The 18,377-nt window shown below is 38.3% G+C and overlaps 1 protein-coding gene across 4 annotated transcripts; it reads left to right on the top strand.

Annotated features, from left to right (window-relative positions):
* The first annotated feature begins 1,835 nt into the window (after positions 1 to 1,835).
* On the top strand, positions 1,836 to 12,680 carry zgc:110045 (uncharacterized protein LOC664755 homolog). 4 transcript variants are annotated; one of them, XM_053502674.1, is made up of 14 exons: positions 1,836 to 2,052; positions 3,000 to 3,054; positions 3,824 to 3,951; positions 4,425 to 4,448; positions 4,548 to 4,580; positions 4,840 to 4,956; positions 5,345 to 5,476; positions 6,299 to 6,427; positions 6,741 to 6,830; positions 7,554 to 7,595; positions 8,105 to 8,180; positions 9,059 to 9,111; positions 9,537 to 9,706; positions 10,451 to 12,680. In XM_053502674.1, the coding sequence occupies exons 3-14, from the start codon at positions 3,871 to 3,873 to the stop codon at positions 10,776 to 10,778; spliced, it is 1,275 nt and encodes a 424-aa protein (XP_053358649.1). In that variant the 5' UTR covers positions 1,836 to 2,052; positions 3,000 to 3,054; positions 3,824 to 3,870; the 3' UTR covers positions 10,779 to 12,680. The 4 variants fall into 4 exon arrangements, with proteins under 4 accessions (XP_053358649.1, XP_053358650.1, XP_053358651.1 ...); XM_053502676.1 differs by lacking the exon at positions 10,451 to 12,680 and adding an exon at positions 10,210 to 10,294 and having other exon boundaries at positions 1,838 to 2,052; XM_053502675.1 differs by lacking the exon at positions 3,000 to 3,054.
* The last annotated feature ends 5,697 nt before the right edge of the window (positions 12,681 to 18,377 follow it).

The following is an 18,377-nucleotide window of genomic DNA, read 5'->3' as shown; positions in this document are numbered from 1 at the left end:
CAACTTGAATTTTTTTATGGAAGCAAGAGTAGTCACTTCCATGCAGTAGTAACTTCAGAAGTAGCTTCTTTGGCACACATATTTTCTGTATAAGCTGTAGGTGTAACATAAAAAAATAACTAAATAAATAAGATCATAAATATGTTTTGGCCGAAACATTGTATTAATGATAGCGTGCGCTTTGTGTGTGTGTGTGTGTGTGTGCGCGCGCGCGTGTTTACAATTTTTGTATTGTCAGTTATTAAAAACAACTTCCACAAGAAAATTACCAGAGAAACCTTTTTTGTTGCCTCCAGTTGAAGGCATGTGTGTGTAGGTTACTGTACCTCTGATCCTGGAGAACTCGCAGCGGATGAGCTCCTGCTGCTCAAAAACTAACTACCATGGAGGTAATCACCATTGACCTCCATGGTAGCTAGTTGGACTACTGAGGTTCCTAGACGGATGGATGGAATATACCTATTAGTATAGAATAACTAGAATAGGTACAGTAGTATATATCTGCTCATATTGATTTCTGTTTCTGAAAGTTACAGTGACAGAACACACTAGATCCACACTGAAAATATTTATACTGTAGTTGTACATGTTTTTAGTTATATCCGGTCAAGAAACCAGTCAAACAGGCTAATAACTAGGAGTTTGAATCTTGTTTGTGGTCAGTGTGTGGAGTTTGCATATTCTCCCTGTGCTTGGTGGGTTTCCTCTGTGTCCTCTGGCTTCCCTCCACAGTTTAAAGATCTGTGTTATGGGCTAATAGTCTTTTCGAATTGCCCTTTGTAGATGACTGGGAGTGTGTGTGCACCTTTTGGTTTCTGAGCAATTACAGCAATGACCTCTGGCTATGACAGTCATACATAGATCATCATGGCTTGGATGGAAAAAAAAAGCATACTTGTTGTCTTTTTCTCATAAAATATTACTTTCCACTACTTTCCACATGTCAGATCAGAAATTGATTTAACAATTTGTACAAAATAAGATCAGTGTCCCATACTTGATGAACCTAAGATATGAAAAGGCCTAACAAAAAAGTAACATAAATATGTATATTGACAATATCGTGCAACAGGTAGCAAAAAAAAAAAAAAGGCCTGAACCTTTGCATCAAAATAAAAATGGGATACATATTACGTGCCTCAACTGTAATGCTCAGCCACTCATACTGTATGTGAAAATATCTGGTGTGAGGGACAGGAGGTTTTTAACAGAAATACTTTAAAAGCTATATACACTAAGTTGAACATTTGTAATTTTGTGAGTGGATTTGAGGTTAAAAGAAAGATAAATCTGAGAAATGTCTGTGTACCATTATCACTTTCCATGTCAAACAGGGGCAGTAATTAAATGTCACTTCTGCTTCACTGATTCCCTCACTCCATAATTTGGCCATCAAACCGAATGCATCTCTTTTTGTTGAAGGGCCACATTGTTTTTATAGAGCTGGTCTCATTAGCAGAAGAAGATGGCTCGGTTGGGAGGAAGGGATGACAGACTCTTCTCTTTGTCTCTCCATTCATAATGATGTGGCACAATCAGTTTACATATTTTTTTCGTTGATAATTTTTTTTTTTACTTTTATCATTATTTTGGCAATATTATCAAATATATTGCTAACATGTCAAGACTTCACTGATTTTGTTCTGTTTTGCTTACAAATAAGGAATGCTGATATAATTTAGGAGCATGACCTGATTCCAAAGTCGTTTCATACAAAGCTAACTCATTCTTTCTAACTTTACTGCTTTCACTGCTCCCAACTGTATTAAGTGAGGAACTCCAAGCTGGCCTGCCCTGCTGTATGGGCTTATCTGAGACTAATACAGTGGGGGGAAAACAGTCAAGCTAGTCTCAGTTGGGCAGAGCTACGGGCACATGGCCATCTGTCTATTCTCTGAATACAGCTGACAACAAAGGAGGGCAATTCTTCATTACTGGACCATACAGCCCCTGGACACTCACACACTCACTCACATTGTTGGAGAAACAAGGCAAACAAGAGGAGAAAAGCAACTGACTGATACCAACCTCCTGCCTCAATCAGTCTAGCAGGTTAGTTTACTAACTTGCAGCTTGCCACATTTACAGAATGCCAAACAGGTTTATTTATGCATTTAACCTAGCACACTTAGAAACCGTGTGGTGTATATAGAAACAGTTGATATTGGATTACAATACACACCATGCTGCCCTAAATGGGTTTAGGCGGTAACCTTTCTATTGAAATAGCGCTGAATTTGATTTATGTATGAACCGTAAGTGTTCCTGCTATGTCCATTACACCGTTTTATAGACGTCACACTCTTTGCCTATTGTCATAAATGTTTAATTATACAGTGATTACATGTAATGACCAAATCGTAGCCAGTGACTGTTGCAATTTAATTTACAGACAATAAAATAAAGTAAAATAAACAATTATCAGTAGAACGCTTATTTAAGAATTCTTGAAAATGTATTAAATATTACTTAAACACTACAATATAAATTCTGATTGGTTAACAGGGTTCACTTCTCTAGTAGCAGATTTAAAAATCACTTACGTAAGTTTTTTTTTTACGTAAAAGTTGTTGAGAAACAAAAATGCATGCTAATATCACAGTTTCTTGGTGTCTTCTGAGAACCAGATGATCAGTAAAAAAAATATAAACAGTGCATGTATGAACATTGCATTTGGCCCTGTTATTGCTATGCATAATAGAGTGGTTTCCGTGGTCTGGGGACTGCTGACAAGCTTGAGGAGACAGAAATGGGTCAAAAGGGATTTAGCATTAGCCAAATAAATCCTGGCCTATAGGATTAGGCAAGGCTGTTGCTGCTTGTTTGATGTGTTTACCTGATGGACCAGCAGAAGACTGAAGCCTAGTTTAGAATTCCACCTTTTTTGATCCAGACCTCTCATTATCAGTTACCTTCATTGTTCTTAAACTTCAAATTAAGAAACACGTGTCTTTCTGTCTGTTTTGTCAGTTTAATAAATGTGTACGCTCTCTTTCCAGTTCGTCAAGAGTAAAATGGCGACAGAGAGAGAGGTCTGCTTAATTCATATCTCATGTACGTATCTAAACAATAAAGAACAGGAATATTATTATTCTGTACCACCTAAAATTCAAATGAAACACATTTTGTGACCTGGAAGGACTTATACGGCAAAAACGCATGTGTGGTATCAATTTCACTGCAAAACTGCACAATAAATATTACTATATAAGATTATTCATAAAAGACCTTCAAAAGCACTTTCAGACGTGTCTGGAAATACAAATCCTTTTTTATTGCAGTTGTCAGACATGACCTCATGACCTTAGATATTTAAAAAGTGAGAGATATTTCCTGAACATACACAGAGGAATATAGGAATAAATCAGCACTGCTGACTATAATAATATACTATGATAACAGTAATAAATTAACGACACTCTTCTTAGGCATCTCAACCATTCCCAGATCCAATGGCTCACAAAAGAATACAAATAACTGTTTTAAAAGCTTTTAAAGTTTTTTTTTTAAGCTTTTAAAACATACCAAATAATTTATGTTTAAAAAAAAAAAAAGTATGTACCTGTTAAAAATGACCTGTGTGTAAATACTACTAAAACTGCAGCAGTTAAGTCTTATACTACATGAGTGGACTGACAAGTCTGCAATGGAATATTTTTTAAGAGCTATTGAGGATTCTGTTTTATAGCCGAAGGGTTTACTGAAATAATCAAATATGTAGAGATTGGAATTAGGTGTCGCTGAGACTGCTTATTGAACGGCAGTTGCTTCACTGTTTGCTAGGATGATTGAATTGCTAACATTGTCATCTGTTTGTCTGCAGAGAGCCTGTCTGTCCAAGATTGTAAAGTGCCCAGATCATCAAGAAGTATGAATGAGAAAGAGGTTGCTTTGTGGTCTGACGGAGGGCTAAATGTCACCCTCACGATCCGCCTACTAATGCATGGAAAGGTGAGGCTTGCAAACTCATGCATTGGAAATGTTTGTGTAACTGCTAATTCAGCTGAAATCACAGTGGATCCTATTGCAGTAATTCATTACGAGTCACAGTGTCTTACAGAAATGTATCTAACTGCCATATACCTAAGTGCTATGCTAACCTAAGCAAGCTATGCTTCAAGTAATACACATACACGAGTAACATCTAGTAAGTAAATTATAATATGACTTTCATCCTTTATGTTAGTCTAATTGCACACTATTTATACTGTATGGTACTGTATGGTGTTGACCACACTTATTTCATAGTATAAATGTGTACTTGAAGATATTGTTACATTAGATCAGCAATGGAAAGACACAAAGATCTACATGTGATGTTACTACTTCAATCAACTAATCAATAATATCAATTAACATCGATAATATTTATTCTTTTTTTTGCTATATTTCTGTATTATGAGTGGATTTCTTCTTATTTGCAGGAAGTGGGCAGCATCATTGGGAAGGTATAGATATTCTAATTCTAATCCACCTACTTGTTGTACTTACTTTTATTATAAGTGTGTTTTTTTCCTTTTAAATGAATACTGCCTTCTCTTTCTCAGAAAGGGGAAACTGTCAAGAAAATGAGAGAAGAGGTAAGTACTATAGTGAAACTGTTAGGTATTGAGATTTAGTTTAACGGCGCTACAGTGAATGGCTGGGATAAATACATTGCAGAATAAAAAACCCCCACAAAAGTGATACAGAATAACCATTTAAAATGAATACCTTTGTGTCTCACTTGTACAATGAATGCATGACTGTGTAGAGAATTGAACCCTGTACAGAATAAAGTGGCCCTAATCAGCACTGGAATAAGGTCAATAACTTGTCTATGTTTTTTTTAATTATTAGAGTGGAGCGCGAATTAATATATCCGATGGCTCCAGCACAGAACGCATCGTCACCATCACTGGTGCCTCTGAGGTCATCTTCAAAGCTTTTGCCATGATTGCGGAGAAGTTTGAGGAGGTGCAGGAATTCATATGGAACAACAGCAACAAAATAAAATAATGATTATATGCTCTTAAAATCATTCTGCTGTAGTGTTCTGGTAGTGATTACACAAATGATTCCAATTTTATTTGAAAGTAACACTTATTAAGGCTTTATTAAAGAAACCGTGTGGTGTATATAGAAACAGTTGATATTGGATTACAATACACACCATGCTGCCCTAAATGGGTTTAGGCGGTAATTAAAAATTCTTTATCTTTACTTCCTGTAGCTCCCCAGACATTATAGAATTCTATAGTTTTAATTAGCTTCTGTCTGCATAGCAGAGATGCCCCATTTTATGCAAGGTCGAGGGAATAACTTTTAAGGAAGCGAATGTGACATCATTGGGCTTCTGTTACAGGATATACTGGCCTGCATGGTGAACAGCACAGTGGCAAGCAGACCGCCTGTCACGCTGCGCCTTGTGTTTCCTGCCAGTCAGTGTGGCTCACTTATCGGCAAAGGAGGCTCCAAAATCAAAGAGATCAGAGAGGTAGATACGATCGTTCATCTGACACCAAACCAATGGAACAGAATTCAAGTTATGAAAGAGTCACGAACGTTCATGGCATGGTCATTTTGTCGGACACTTGGTATTCTTTGTCTGCATGCCCAGCAGGAACACTTTGGCTCAACGTGATTAATTGTTCTCATCAAAACAGGGCTTTTGTGTTTGTGAGCTAAGGGCTGCTCCATTAAATCTACAGATATACACGCTGCCCTTTTTGGCTTCAATTTCAAACTCCAAATATATCTTTGTTTTTTTTTTCAATTATCCACTTTTTTGTTCACTTTTTGACTAGGAGGAAAGCAATTCTGAAGTAGTAGTAACCCCTGAAGCAGCATTACTTTCCTCAATGTATTAACATTTGACAGGAGAACAGTGCACTTTGTTGTAAGAATTGTGCTTCTGAATGTGAATTTCACAGGATAAATTTAGCTGTCCTCTCTATTCAGGGCTGAGGCGGCTGAACTGGTTGGTTGAATTCCCAGTCGATTTGAATGCCTAGGACATGATGAGGCTCCAAAGCAAAAATAGATTCATATTTATATGAAGTATCTAAATAGGTTGGCCTAAATAACAACACCCATCATAACAATGGCCAATCAAGACTTGGACTGTGCTGCGGTCCGCAGTGGACCTATGTGGTGTGCTCATAAAGCAAAGCAGTTAAAGAATGTTACCATGGCATGACAGTATGAGGTTGAATTTTTTTTTGTAAGTAATACAATTGTTTTAGTTTTTAGTTTTTGTTCTTGCCATCTCACATATTTACCTTCCATGTGACACATTTGCATTGTGTGTGTGTGTTAGACCACAGGTGCACAGGTGCAGGTAGCTGGAGACTTATTGCCGGAATCTACTGAAAGAGCAGTGACCATCTCTGGCACCCCCAATGCCATCACGCAGTGTGTGAGACACATCTGCACCATCATGTTGGAGGTGCGTGTGTATGAATAGGTTTTTATATTTTGTCTCATACGGACTACCTATAAGACAGTTTGCACCTTATGGAAAAATTTCATGAGCATCACTTAGAGCTGGATGATTTCCCCTATGCTTCAGCATTATCAAACTATGCAAAATGTCTAATATAATCTTCATCTACATACTTCATTTTATTTCATGATGCTCATTGTACGTTTTGCCACTCTGGGGCTTCCTGGCAGAGTAATGCATACTATGCATTAAAAAAGATGTTCTGTCTTTCTGTTGAATTAACTTTTTCTTTTTTTTCTTATTTTTCTATGTGTAGTCACCGCCTAAAGGAGCAACAATACCATATCGGCCCAAGCCATCCTCTGGTGGCAATTCCACAGTTTTATCCCAACAACACATAGCTCCTGTGAGTACTTCAATCTATTTCACAGATTCTCTGAGCTGAAAATATTACTTTATGAATTCATCATCTTTATACATTCAGTGGCTCAAGTTAATCATTAATGGTTGCGTATTTGCATTCTTAGTGGGGCGCCATGAGTGTGGACATTTCGGCTAATTATTTTTTAAAATTGAGGCCGACTAAATCTTTTCTTCAGTTTTCATCAGTAATATAGCCAGCACAGTGGTATGTGGACTGCTTCTGTGCTCTCAGACGTGTAGATAAGGTTTGCTGAATTGCTGGATGGTTTATTTTGACCAGTTCAGTAGCAGAATCTCTGTAGGCCTTTTAAAATCATTGTTTGTCATTCTGTTGTATTATATTGGTTTTTTTTTTATTCAGAACATGATAATAGTGATCAATGTGTGTGTATGTATACATACTGTATATGATGCTTTGACATCATTTGTTGTTTAAAAGGTTTTATGTAATTAATTAAAATGAGGGGTGTTAAAGGTTGACATGGCAAGCTGGTTGATCAAGTAAGGGGCGTGTAGACTTTTAGTCATTTTAGATCTGCAGTACTGAAATGTTCAAATGAGCCAGCCCAGGTGGCTGTCGGACATATTAATACAGTGACCTCTTGTGGTTAATACTCTGACAAGATTGCTACTCACAAATCTCTCTGACTTTATTCTCTTGCAGTCAAAGACAAAAAACAAAACATGATGTTTTTTTTTTTTGTAGACTTTTGCCGTTCCAGCACAGTACACCATTCCTCCCCAAGACGTGAGTGTTATTACTGCTGTCTTATCAGAGATGTTGATCAGAGATCTCTTCCTTACAGTCATCTCTTCACTATCCCAAACCACCTTCTGCCCTTTCTACCACTACATCCATACCAGTGTACTCCATTATAAATCTCAATGCTTTTCTCCTTGAAATACTGACAAAGGGACCAGAACTAACATAGCAGCTTCCTTGAATGCACAAAAGTGTTTTAACACTTTATTCTTATGCAGAACCATGCATTCGTATAACAAATGCTCGGTGTTACTAACACCTTTTCTTCCATTTTTTATTTCCATGCCCTTGAGTGTTGTCACAAAAAATGTGTTAATAGAATCAGGTGTGATCATGGTCATGATGCCAGGTTATTTTGAGTAAAGCTCTAACAAGCCATAGTAACATTTCTAATAATGAGCATGAATATTGCCTGTGTATTGTCTGTAGATGTGTTTTCCTCTGAAATAATTCCATATGATTGGTTAGTTCTAACCTCCCTTCCTGCCCTGCAGTTGACCAAGCTTCACCAGTTGGCTATGCAGCATATCCCCTTTACCTCCCTTGGGCAGAGCAACCCCACCTTCCCTGGTACGTACCCAAAAGAATCCCTGGGGAAGTTTTCTCTCTCCCTTTGTCACTCTGTCCATTGTTCTTCATCTTTGTCTATTTTATTTCTTTCTGTTTCCCCACACTATTCTTTCTTGTTCTCTCTCTCTCTCTCTCTCTCTCTCTCGTGCGCTCTCTCTGTCTCTCTGCATGTGTTATTCATCACTATCAATTATGCTAAGATTTAATTTTTCCTACTCCGTGGAAAGGCAATGAAATTCATTTCATCTTACGGCCATCAAAGTAATGAGACTGCTTGTGATTCATATGTATCTTTCACTAGCTGAAATAATTTCTCATGACTCAGTTGACTTTTTGGCTTATTGTCATATTATCAGCTCTTAAGGTTGCGGATGTTTTCCTGTGTGGTCTGTGTGATCTGGTCTTCTCATGTGCCACTGTTTATGTACCCTTACATCACCTCTGACCTGATCAGTCTACCAGAGTATCCATTATCCCCATCTGTTTCACCACACATACTGTATTCTGCAGCAGCCAGCCAGCCACACACACACACACACACACACACACACACACACACACACACACACACATACTGCAACAGGCCAGTCATGATTACTGCTATAATAAAAAGGCACTACTCTGCAAGAGATCACCTCCGGGTAGTTGTCTAATTGAAAAGTAAGTTTATATAGTGCAGTCCAAATATAATTAGGATTTTTTTTTTCAGCCACTATGTACTTGCGAAGCCCTACTGGTTTCTACATGATGTAAAATAGAGTTCTTAACTTTGCTTTAATTTGACATTAGTTTAATCAGTTGTGTAGTAAAGTAGACCAATTAGTGCTGTATATTTGATGCAGCTTCGTTGAATGTTTTCCTGTCTATTTCCTAAATAGGTCTGGATATGTCAGTATCACCAAGTACTCATGAGCTGAGCATACCTAATGAGGTGAGTCTCTTTGATAGCACAATTATACCGTGCATGAAATGCATGCATTAGCCTTTAGACTTGCTTGAGGCATAATATGACTGATTGTCAGCATTCATGGCAGGTCACATTTCAGTAATGACCTCAGTGACACATAAGACCCTGCTGTGAGACCAGTAGAGGTACAGAAGATGTTTAAGCTTCTGCCTTTGTCCCTTTTCACTGCTGCTGTCACCAGAGAGACCTTAATCTCTGACAGTAGCACAGTGGCATTAGTGGGACCATAACAAAGGATCACTGTTTAATAAAGCATCAGTATTTAATTAAACTGACCAATGGCTAACACATTCCCATTTCTCACTCTTTCCAATGCCTATATCTTCATAGTAATTACAATGAATCCCAATAAATCATGCCATGTGTCACTTACCCTTGTCTTCTCTCAGCTCATAGGCTGCATTATTGGCAGACAAGGCGCTAAAATCAATGAAATTCGCCAGATGTCCGGAGCCCAAATCAAGATAGCCAGTGCCACAGATGGCTCAGCAGTACGTCATGTCACCATTACTGGCTCCCCAGCCAGCATCTGCCTGGCCCAATACCTCATCAGTGCCAGGTATGAGGGGCCCTGACTGCCAAAACACAAGCCCTCTGGCTTTTACAGATATAACCGGTATTACAGTATTTTCAGCTTAAAAGGATTTGCCATTTTTAGTATATCACTGTAATGAAATGGGTGGCACGGTGGTATAGTGGTTAGCACTGTCGCCTTGCACGTCCAGGGTCCGGGTTCGATTCCCGTCTCTGTGTGCACATGTTTTCACCGTGGTTGGTGGGTTTCCTCCCACAGTCCAAAGACATGTAGGTTAGGTTAAACCGGTGTTCCCAAATTGCCCATAGTGTGTGATTGAGTGTGTGTATGTGTATGTCTGTGTGCCCTGCGATGGATTGGCACTCTGTCCAGGGTGTACCCCGCCTCGTGCCCTAAGTCTCCTGGGATAGGCTCCCCGAGACCTTGAATACAGGATTAAGCGGTAATGATGATGAGTAAATGAGAGTATAATGAAATATTTCATGTTCCATCCTTTGTTTAATCCCACCTATATTGGCACCCCTCAGCTTTATTAATACTTATCAAAGCATGTGAAATCCTAGTTATTCTTTCTCTTTGTAACACATAACATTCCTATTATCGATTTTTCTTTTTCTTTTTCTTCACCCCCCGTTCTTTTTCTTTCCTATTTAACATCCTTTCTCTCTCTTTTGTTCCTACTCTAACTATTAACATTGTCCTGCCTTCCTCCTTCCTTCCCTGCCCTGTGGTGGTGGAATGTGTGTGGGTATGTGTTTGTGTTTGCAGTTTAGAGATGGCTAAACTCAGCATCCAGGCTGCCTCTTCTTCCTCCAGCACTACCGTTGACCTCGGCCTGAGTTTCTCCCAGTCTGCCTCTCCTGCCTCTGTGTCTGCAGCTATGCTGGCTGCTCCCTCGGCCATTAATGTCCACTCACCCCCGACCATCCCTACTACCCACTATGCTCTTCCAGTCTCCAGCCTGCTTGGCATGAAAACTGTGCCTGTGCTGGCTGTGCACACTGCTGCCTCACCGGGTCTCGCACCCTACACCACAAAAATCCCTGCCTCAACCAGCATCAAAAAATCTGAGCATCAAAGGTTTGCCCCCTACTGATCACCACTGACAATCTTTCATTTACATGCTATGTTTTCTGAGGCATCTTTGGCAACTTTGGAGATTTTGCCCTCTTTTGTGCATTTCTGAACAGTACTATGCAAATGAACAGGACATAAATGACATGCATTTCACACTGCACTTCCTTTGGCATTTCATTAAGAAATGTTTCAATTAGTGAAATCAAGCCATATTTTTTCTGACATTCCCCCTCTTTTTATAATCATAACCAATGTAATTATAGTTACAGAATGTTGGTTTTAAAGATAGTCAGTTCCATGCAGTTTTCATTTATGCATATATACTTCCTGCCAAAAGAAGGGTTAAATTATTGGGCTGCCACTGGCAAAGAAAACAACTAAGGAGATTTGAAGTTATTAGAACTGGGTTAAGAATCCTTCAACACATTATCAAAACCTGGAAGGATATTGTTGGACTTTCAACCTTGTGGTCAGAAAAGAATCCTTAATAGAGATCACTTAAACACTTGATGAAGTTGCATGGTAAAAAACAAAATCAACAGTGAAAAACATATCTATATTCATAGTGCAAGTAAAAGCATTTCCATACACAGTGTGAACTCACAGGATTAGTACTAAACATTTATGTGGCAATAAGTAAACCACTGGTTAGGGAGACTAATCAGAAAAAGTATCCACTTTGCTATGAACCATAAAACATTGGACTTTGGAGCTTTAATTGGAATTGTAAAAGGTCATGCTTTTTGATGTGTTCAGATTGACCATATCCCATAGTGATGGGTGCATCAGGGTAAGTAGGGAAGCAAGTGAAGTGATACAGTCATGCATAGTGGCCAATGTACAAGCCTCTGCGGGCAATGATATGATCTGTCGTCGCTTCAGTTGGTCCAATCTAGGCTCATCAATGGTATAGAATTCAGCTGATGACCTGAATGTACTGAATGAGCAGTTTATCAATAGAGTTGTTCTTCCCTGACGGCACAGGCATATTCCAGTACTTAAATTGTGAACGAACTGGCCACTACTGTGTGTGCTGTAATCAAATCTAAAGATGATTGAATAAAATCTTAGAGCATGTGACTTTTTTGCCCAGGCAGTGTACATGATCTTTTTAAACCAATTCTTTTCTTTTTTTTTTTACTTAGTCTCAAATAGTCAGATTTAGTCTCTTGTATTAAATGTATCATCTGTGCGAATTGTTTAAAAAACACAATGTACATTTGAATTAATAAAAAAAAATATTAGTCCCATACTGTAGTATGTAACTATGCAACATATTTATGGCTGTGGTGACGTGAGGAAGTAAGCTCTATTGGCTTTGTGACTTGTACAGTACATGGTATTATGGTTATTTGTTATTTTATTGTTTATTTTCTTTATGCTTCTGTTGTTTTCAGTTAAATGTAAACTCTTAGTTTTTCACCAAGGCTGTAATGGAGCAGAGGTGGTATGCATCACTGGCAGAAAACGGGTAATATTTGTGTTCTAAGTATTATGAACCGTAGCAATTTGCTGTAGTCCTTTGGTCCCGATGGTGTACTTTTTTCTTTGGCTTTATGTAGTAGTAGCTAGCCTGGGGCTTCTTTAGTCATGTTGAAATGCAGCAGCATCTCATTTTTCCTCTGAACTACTCCAAAGCCATGCATGAGTTTTTAGTATTATTCATTATATGTAAATTGACAAAATGTAATCTTTACTAAAGAACAAAAATTGTACACATTACTAAACTTTACTGAAAAAAATAACTATGACTAGTCTATTTATTGTTTTATGTATTTTCATAATCTCTATTTGATGTTTTTTATGTGTTAGTTTTTTTTATAAAATTCCCCACCTATTGCTTACTGTATACAGTAAATGTAGCACTAAACAATGTGAAAAATGTTAAAAACACAATATCAGTGCAGTACCTCAGACGTCCTTCCTGGGTCCCATATTGTTCTCTTGTACTTTTTTTTTTTTTTTAATAAAACATTTTACCATTTGGTTGCTGATGACACATAAAAATGTAAAAAATGTCTGTCTATACAATTTCTTTGTCTATTTTACAGATTTTAAATGCTAGCTGTAAGTTTAGAAGCTGGTGCCCTGACAAAATCATATTTTTGGCTCTAAACTTAATTTTTTTAAGAAGGTACAGTAAACTTAGTTTGCTTGGCTCTTGACTGGCGCCAAAGAATGGAACAGATGCCTTCTGTCTTGGCCTCTGTTCTCTGGCTGCCATTCAAGTACAGAACAGAACGGAATATTTTGTTATTTGTATTTATGTCTCCGCATTGCTTGGCTGTAAAGCACATTTCCCTACAAAGGTACTGGAACAGAAAGGCCAGTTCTCTCTTTTTTGTTTTTGCTATGCACTGAAAACATTTGAATTTGAGATCAAAAGAAGGATATGGAATAATAGATCAGAATTTCAGCTTTCATGTCCTGTTACGTCAAGATGTGTTGAACAACTTAAGAACATGGCACCTTTGTTGTTAGATCACCCAACTTTTAGGTAAGTAAAAATATAGGAAGGGCTCATCTTAAAGTAAATGAAAGTAGGGCAAATAGCACATAAATATGGTCACATATCCATTGCTTGCCTTAAATCCAAAACTGCATCAAGCCAACACCACCTAATTATTTTGTTCTCATTTCTTTTTGTGATGATTTCCAGGCTTGTACTGGGGTGGGGGATGGTGGGAGGAAGGTTCTCACTCTCTCTAGTCTTTATGGTTAAGATCGGGTGATTGATGTGGCCAGTCTTAGACCTTTACATTTTCCCCTAATGAAATCCCTTGCTGTGTTGCCAGTGTGTTCTGGATCATTGTCTTGCTGCATGATGAAATTTTCCCCAATTTGACTGAATGGATTTCTCTGAAATGCTTCTGGAGACTTCTGAATTCTGAGTTACAGAGGCAGTCAGAAGTTTGCATACACTCTTTATGACCATGAATGTCATGGCCTGCCATGAACTTAAAGGCTGTCATCCAAGAATGAAGCTTCTGCACCAAAAAAATAAAACTTCAAGCTTAAATAAGTTTTCACTGACCACACTAGCAGAGAATTTCTGGAAGAAAGTTTGAAGAAATAAAGGCAGGGAATTCAACCGCAAGAAGACTGTACCTGCTGTTAAGCATGGTGGTCCTAGCATCACCCCTTGGGACTTGTTTTGCTGCACAGTTTGTAATTCAGCAACACCTAAACAAATTAGTTGAGTTAGCTGTGTTTGAGAAGAAGAATCACCAAACTGTGTTGGAAGCTGGCCCTCCAGGACTGGAGTCAAAAACCCCTAAGCTAGATGGTTTAAACTTGGACAGAGCTGAGTATTCCAACAAAAAAATAACCCTGAACACACATCAAAGCTGGTTGTGGACAGGATAAAGCATGATAACATCAAGCTTTTAGAACCTCAACCCTATCAAAAAATTTCTGATCCATGCATAAAAGTTGGGTCTGTGTCCAGAAGTCAATAGATTTAACTGAAAAGAACATTGGTCAAATTTCCAACTGCAATTATGCCAGAAAATTGTTGATTGCTTTTAAAAGGGTCTGCTACAAGTGAAACTTGATTAGGGACATTCATCCATGTATTATGTGGGCTGTATTTATATTTTGACCATGTATGTATGTAAAATGATTTCTGAAAACACAAAATAAATTACAAGTTTTGCAAAATTTTGAGGGTTTAAAGATCAGTTCAAATGAATTACAAGACTAATATTGAGTGTATGTAAACATCTGACTGTAAATCATCAATGAAGATTAGTGAGCCAGATCCGGAAGAAGTCATGCGAGTCCAAGCCAATGATACTACTTCAACAATGCTTAATGGATAAGCTTCTGTGTTGTGGATCATGAGTAGATCCATTTTAACAGAGGTTCATCTTGGTTTAAGAACTTCTCTATATCTCTTTGCAAATTTTAATCTTGTCTTCGATACTAACTACTGATTAGTGGTTTGCATCTTGTGGTATTGCCTCTATATTTCTCCTCTCGCAGTCTATTTCTGATGGTGGAATGTAATATCTTCACCCCATGATCTATGGAAGTTTCATTTCATTGCTTGTTGGTTTAGGGTATTACTTCATAGACCTCACAATGTTTCTGTCAGCAACTGCTGCTGTTCTCCCTGGCAGGCCTGTTTAATGTCTGGTTGTCAATACACAGGTGGTTTCTTTCTTCTTTAAGACATTTCAAATATGTGTATTGGTTACGCCCAATGGTTGTGCAGTAGCTTATATTAAATATTCTCCTCTATTCTCAAAATTTTCATTTTCCCAGACATTTAAAGGCCTTTAAGATATTTTTAATTAAAAAAATAGTTTTTAATTCTACTGGAATTTAGAATTTTTCTACGAACATAGCATCTGCTGACGCTGCAGTGGTAGTTCTATAGTTTACTTGCTTTAATAATAAATGAAAGAATGAGAAATAAGGTCTATACGCCTATACAGTCCTCAAGGACAATTTGTTTTTCAATGTGTAACAGTGAATGTCTTATAAGTAAATGTATTTGAATCGCAGATAGCACCTGGATGTGGGCCACTTTTGGCAAAATATGGCTCTGTTGGTACTGATAGACAGACAGACAGACAGACAGACAGCCAACAACATTTTGAAGAGTACAAATTCTAGGCAGGTTTACAGACTGAGGGATGTGGGCCAGATCAGTGTGGTAGACGTGGGCCAGAACTGGGCGATAATAATTTTGCAAACTGGGCGAAAAAATTTCACTCACAGGATGCACAGGATTCACATTTCCACCATTTATTTATTTGATGCATCCAAATGACTGATCCTTGTAAATACCAGAATAACAAAACATTCAAAATGGTAACATGTCTTTCATTATGTGCCATTCCAGGTACTGTGTATATAACAATGACTGCAGAGCTACTATTGTGTATTCTATTATATTGCAATGTTAGTCATGTTTTATAAATGGCTCTATCTTAATGGATTTTCAACAAATGTCTCTGTGGGATAAACTTTATTTTACCTCCTCCCCTATCTAGGCATGAAAAGGCTTTTTCACAGGTACTGCATTAACAGATTTTCTCACTGGTTCCATATATAATCATCTGTTCTGAACAAACCATTACCGTACTGTCACTTGCTGAGTTCAGGCCCCCTGTCTTCTTTTCAGCCAGTATTGAACCTATTTAACACTGATGTAACAAGAGTGATACACACAACTCACAGACAAGTTACAAAACACAACCCCACCCCAAATCTACCTATTTTGGAATTGAGTCTGCACACTAAGACCGGAACATTATTCAGGTACTGAATCGATTGTTCTATTTTTAGAAGAAGCTCATCCTTGTAAGAAAGAAAAACCAGAGCAAACAGCCCGAGTACCACTGAAATGCTTCTCTGCCTACATTTTTGTTTAATGCTGAATTAATGATTTTCCCGCCTCACCCCATCAGAGCAGCCTTGTGGAAATGATTGTGACAGACTGAAAAATCAATCACATTAATGCAGATATGTGCTAGATAGGAACAGAGTTTTTTTTTTAAAGAACGTAAATCACCTCACCCAAGGCACAACAGTCCTCTTGTATGCAAGGGTGCATGGCATCCTCTTTAGCTCTACCTCTGATTCACAGCTTAGGAACAAAATACACCCATCCTAGCTTTCAGGGTTGAGGGATATCATCTGGCCACCTTCTTTTGTGTCTGTGCACACATGCTGAGACTAATATCATACGGTGATGAATGAAAATATTTAATACCAACAGTTAATACCATTATACTATAGTCATATTTTCATTTCTTTTTCTTACCTCATACACATCAAATCTCATGCACATCTTATGAAGCTATTTGCTTAATGGTTTGTGACTACTTGTAAGATACAGTATCCTCCACAGCTGTTGTTCCTCCATAGACTCTTATTATCTATTATCAGATCTTCAGCTGTGGTGAGTCAGCTGCAAATTTTGAGTCATCCTCTTTCGGAATACAGTACCATGCCCTTCACCACTGAACTTGTAAAGTATAGCTGGACTCCATTAACGAGTGGGTCTTGACTCACAGTTGACTATGTTTCATGTCATACAGTGCACCGGAAAAAGAAGCCTTGACTGGCTTTTCTGTCATTCCATGTCAAGTTCCCATTTATCTTAAAGTTGTAGTTCCCCACTATAATGATCTCACTGCTGTAGACCCTTATGCGCACCCAGGTAATATTTACCATCCATAAAGTTCAGAAAGGGTGACATTTTCTGATATGTATGTAATTCTACGTGCACAAGGTATGTAGGCATCAAAGTGATATTTTCTGCCACTGACATTTATCCAGTGTCCATAGAATCATAGTTACACACCTTTCTATTTAAGTAAACATATCCAGACTACCTTTTCATTGTCACTACATATAAAACTCTGCATAATATCCCCTTTCTTTATATAGTAATTATATTTATAGGTTAAATAGAATTATAAAGAGTAAAAAAAAGTTGGGGAATGTGCCATTTGGCAGCTGGAATTTGTGCACCCACACACCCATTCATATACACAACGTCTGGTTCACATAGCTTTTTCCAGTTCCAAATTTTTGTACTTCACTTGATACAACAGAAGGAGAGGCCATTTCTATTCATGGAGGCCACTTCAGTCCCTTTGTCATCTTGAGAATGGACTAGTGCAATTCTCTTCTGGCAGGCTGTGCATCTGGGTGTGAGATGAGAATATACCCTGGATGGAACTTAAATACACTATATAAAAGTATTTGGCGAAACTTGTTAATTATTGAATTCAGGTGTTTCAATCATGTCCCTTATCCCCAGTGAAGGGCTGTCTTAATGCTTCAGCATACCAAGACATCTTGGACAATGCTATACTTCCAACTTTGGAAGGCCCTTTTCTATTCCAACATGACTGTGTCCCAGTGCACAAAGCAAGGACTATAAAGACATGGTTTGACGAGTTTTACTTAGAACATCAGTGCCTAATCTATGAATGAGCACAGATGCCCACAGGAAAACTCCAAAATCTTGCGGATAGCCTTCTAAGAAGCTGTTATACTGTAGCTGCAAAAGGGGGACCAACTCCATATTGATGTCTTGAATATTGTATTTAAATACAAAGTCATTGCAGGTTTGGACAAATACTTTTGTTCATATAGAGTACATGGCAGGCATGGCTTGGTGGTTAGCACTGTTGCCTTGCACTGTTTGATCCATGGCCAGGTTCGTCTCCCACCTCTGTGTGCATGAAGTTTGCATGTTCTCTTCGTGCTTGGTGGGTTTCCTCTGGGTACTCTGGTTTCCTTTCACAGTCCAAAGACATGGACTAATGAGCATTCCCAAATTGCCCCTAGTGTGTGAATGTGTGTGTGTGTGCGCCCTGAGATGGATTGGCACCCTGCCCAGGAAGTACCCTGTCTTGTGCCCTACGTCTCCTGGGATAGGCTCCAGGCTCCCGCGATCCTGTATACAGGATAAAACAGTATAGACGATGAGTGAATGAGTGAGTGTGTGTACTTTGCAGGGCAACTCCCTCTCAATTACAGTGTCATATTTTCAGTAGGTAGAAAGAAGTCGCTTAACAGAACAAAAATACAACAGCCACCCAGGCTGGCTGACTGACATGGGTGGGCCAAGATCCAAAACTGTACTAATGTGTTC

The sequence above is a fragment of the Clarias gariepinus genome, chromosome 8 (assembly GCF_024256425.1).
Source record: "Clarias gariepinus isolate MV-2021 ecotype Netherlands chromosome 8, CGAR_prim_01v2, whole genome shotgun sequence".
NCBI classification, from domain to species: domain Eukaryota; kingdom Metazoa; phylum Chordata; class Actinopteri; order Siluriformes; family Clariidae; genus Clarias; species Clarias gariepinus.
This window is presented reverse-complemented; position numbering and strand designations above follow the sequence as displayed.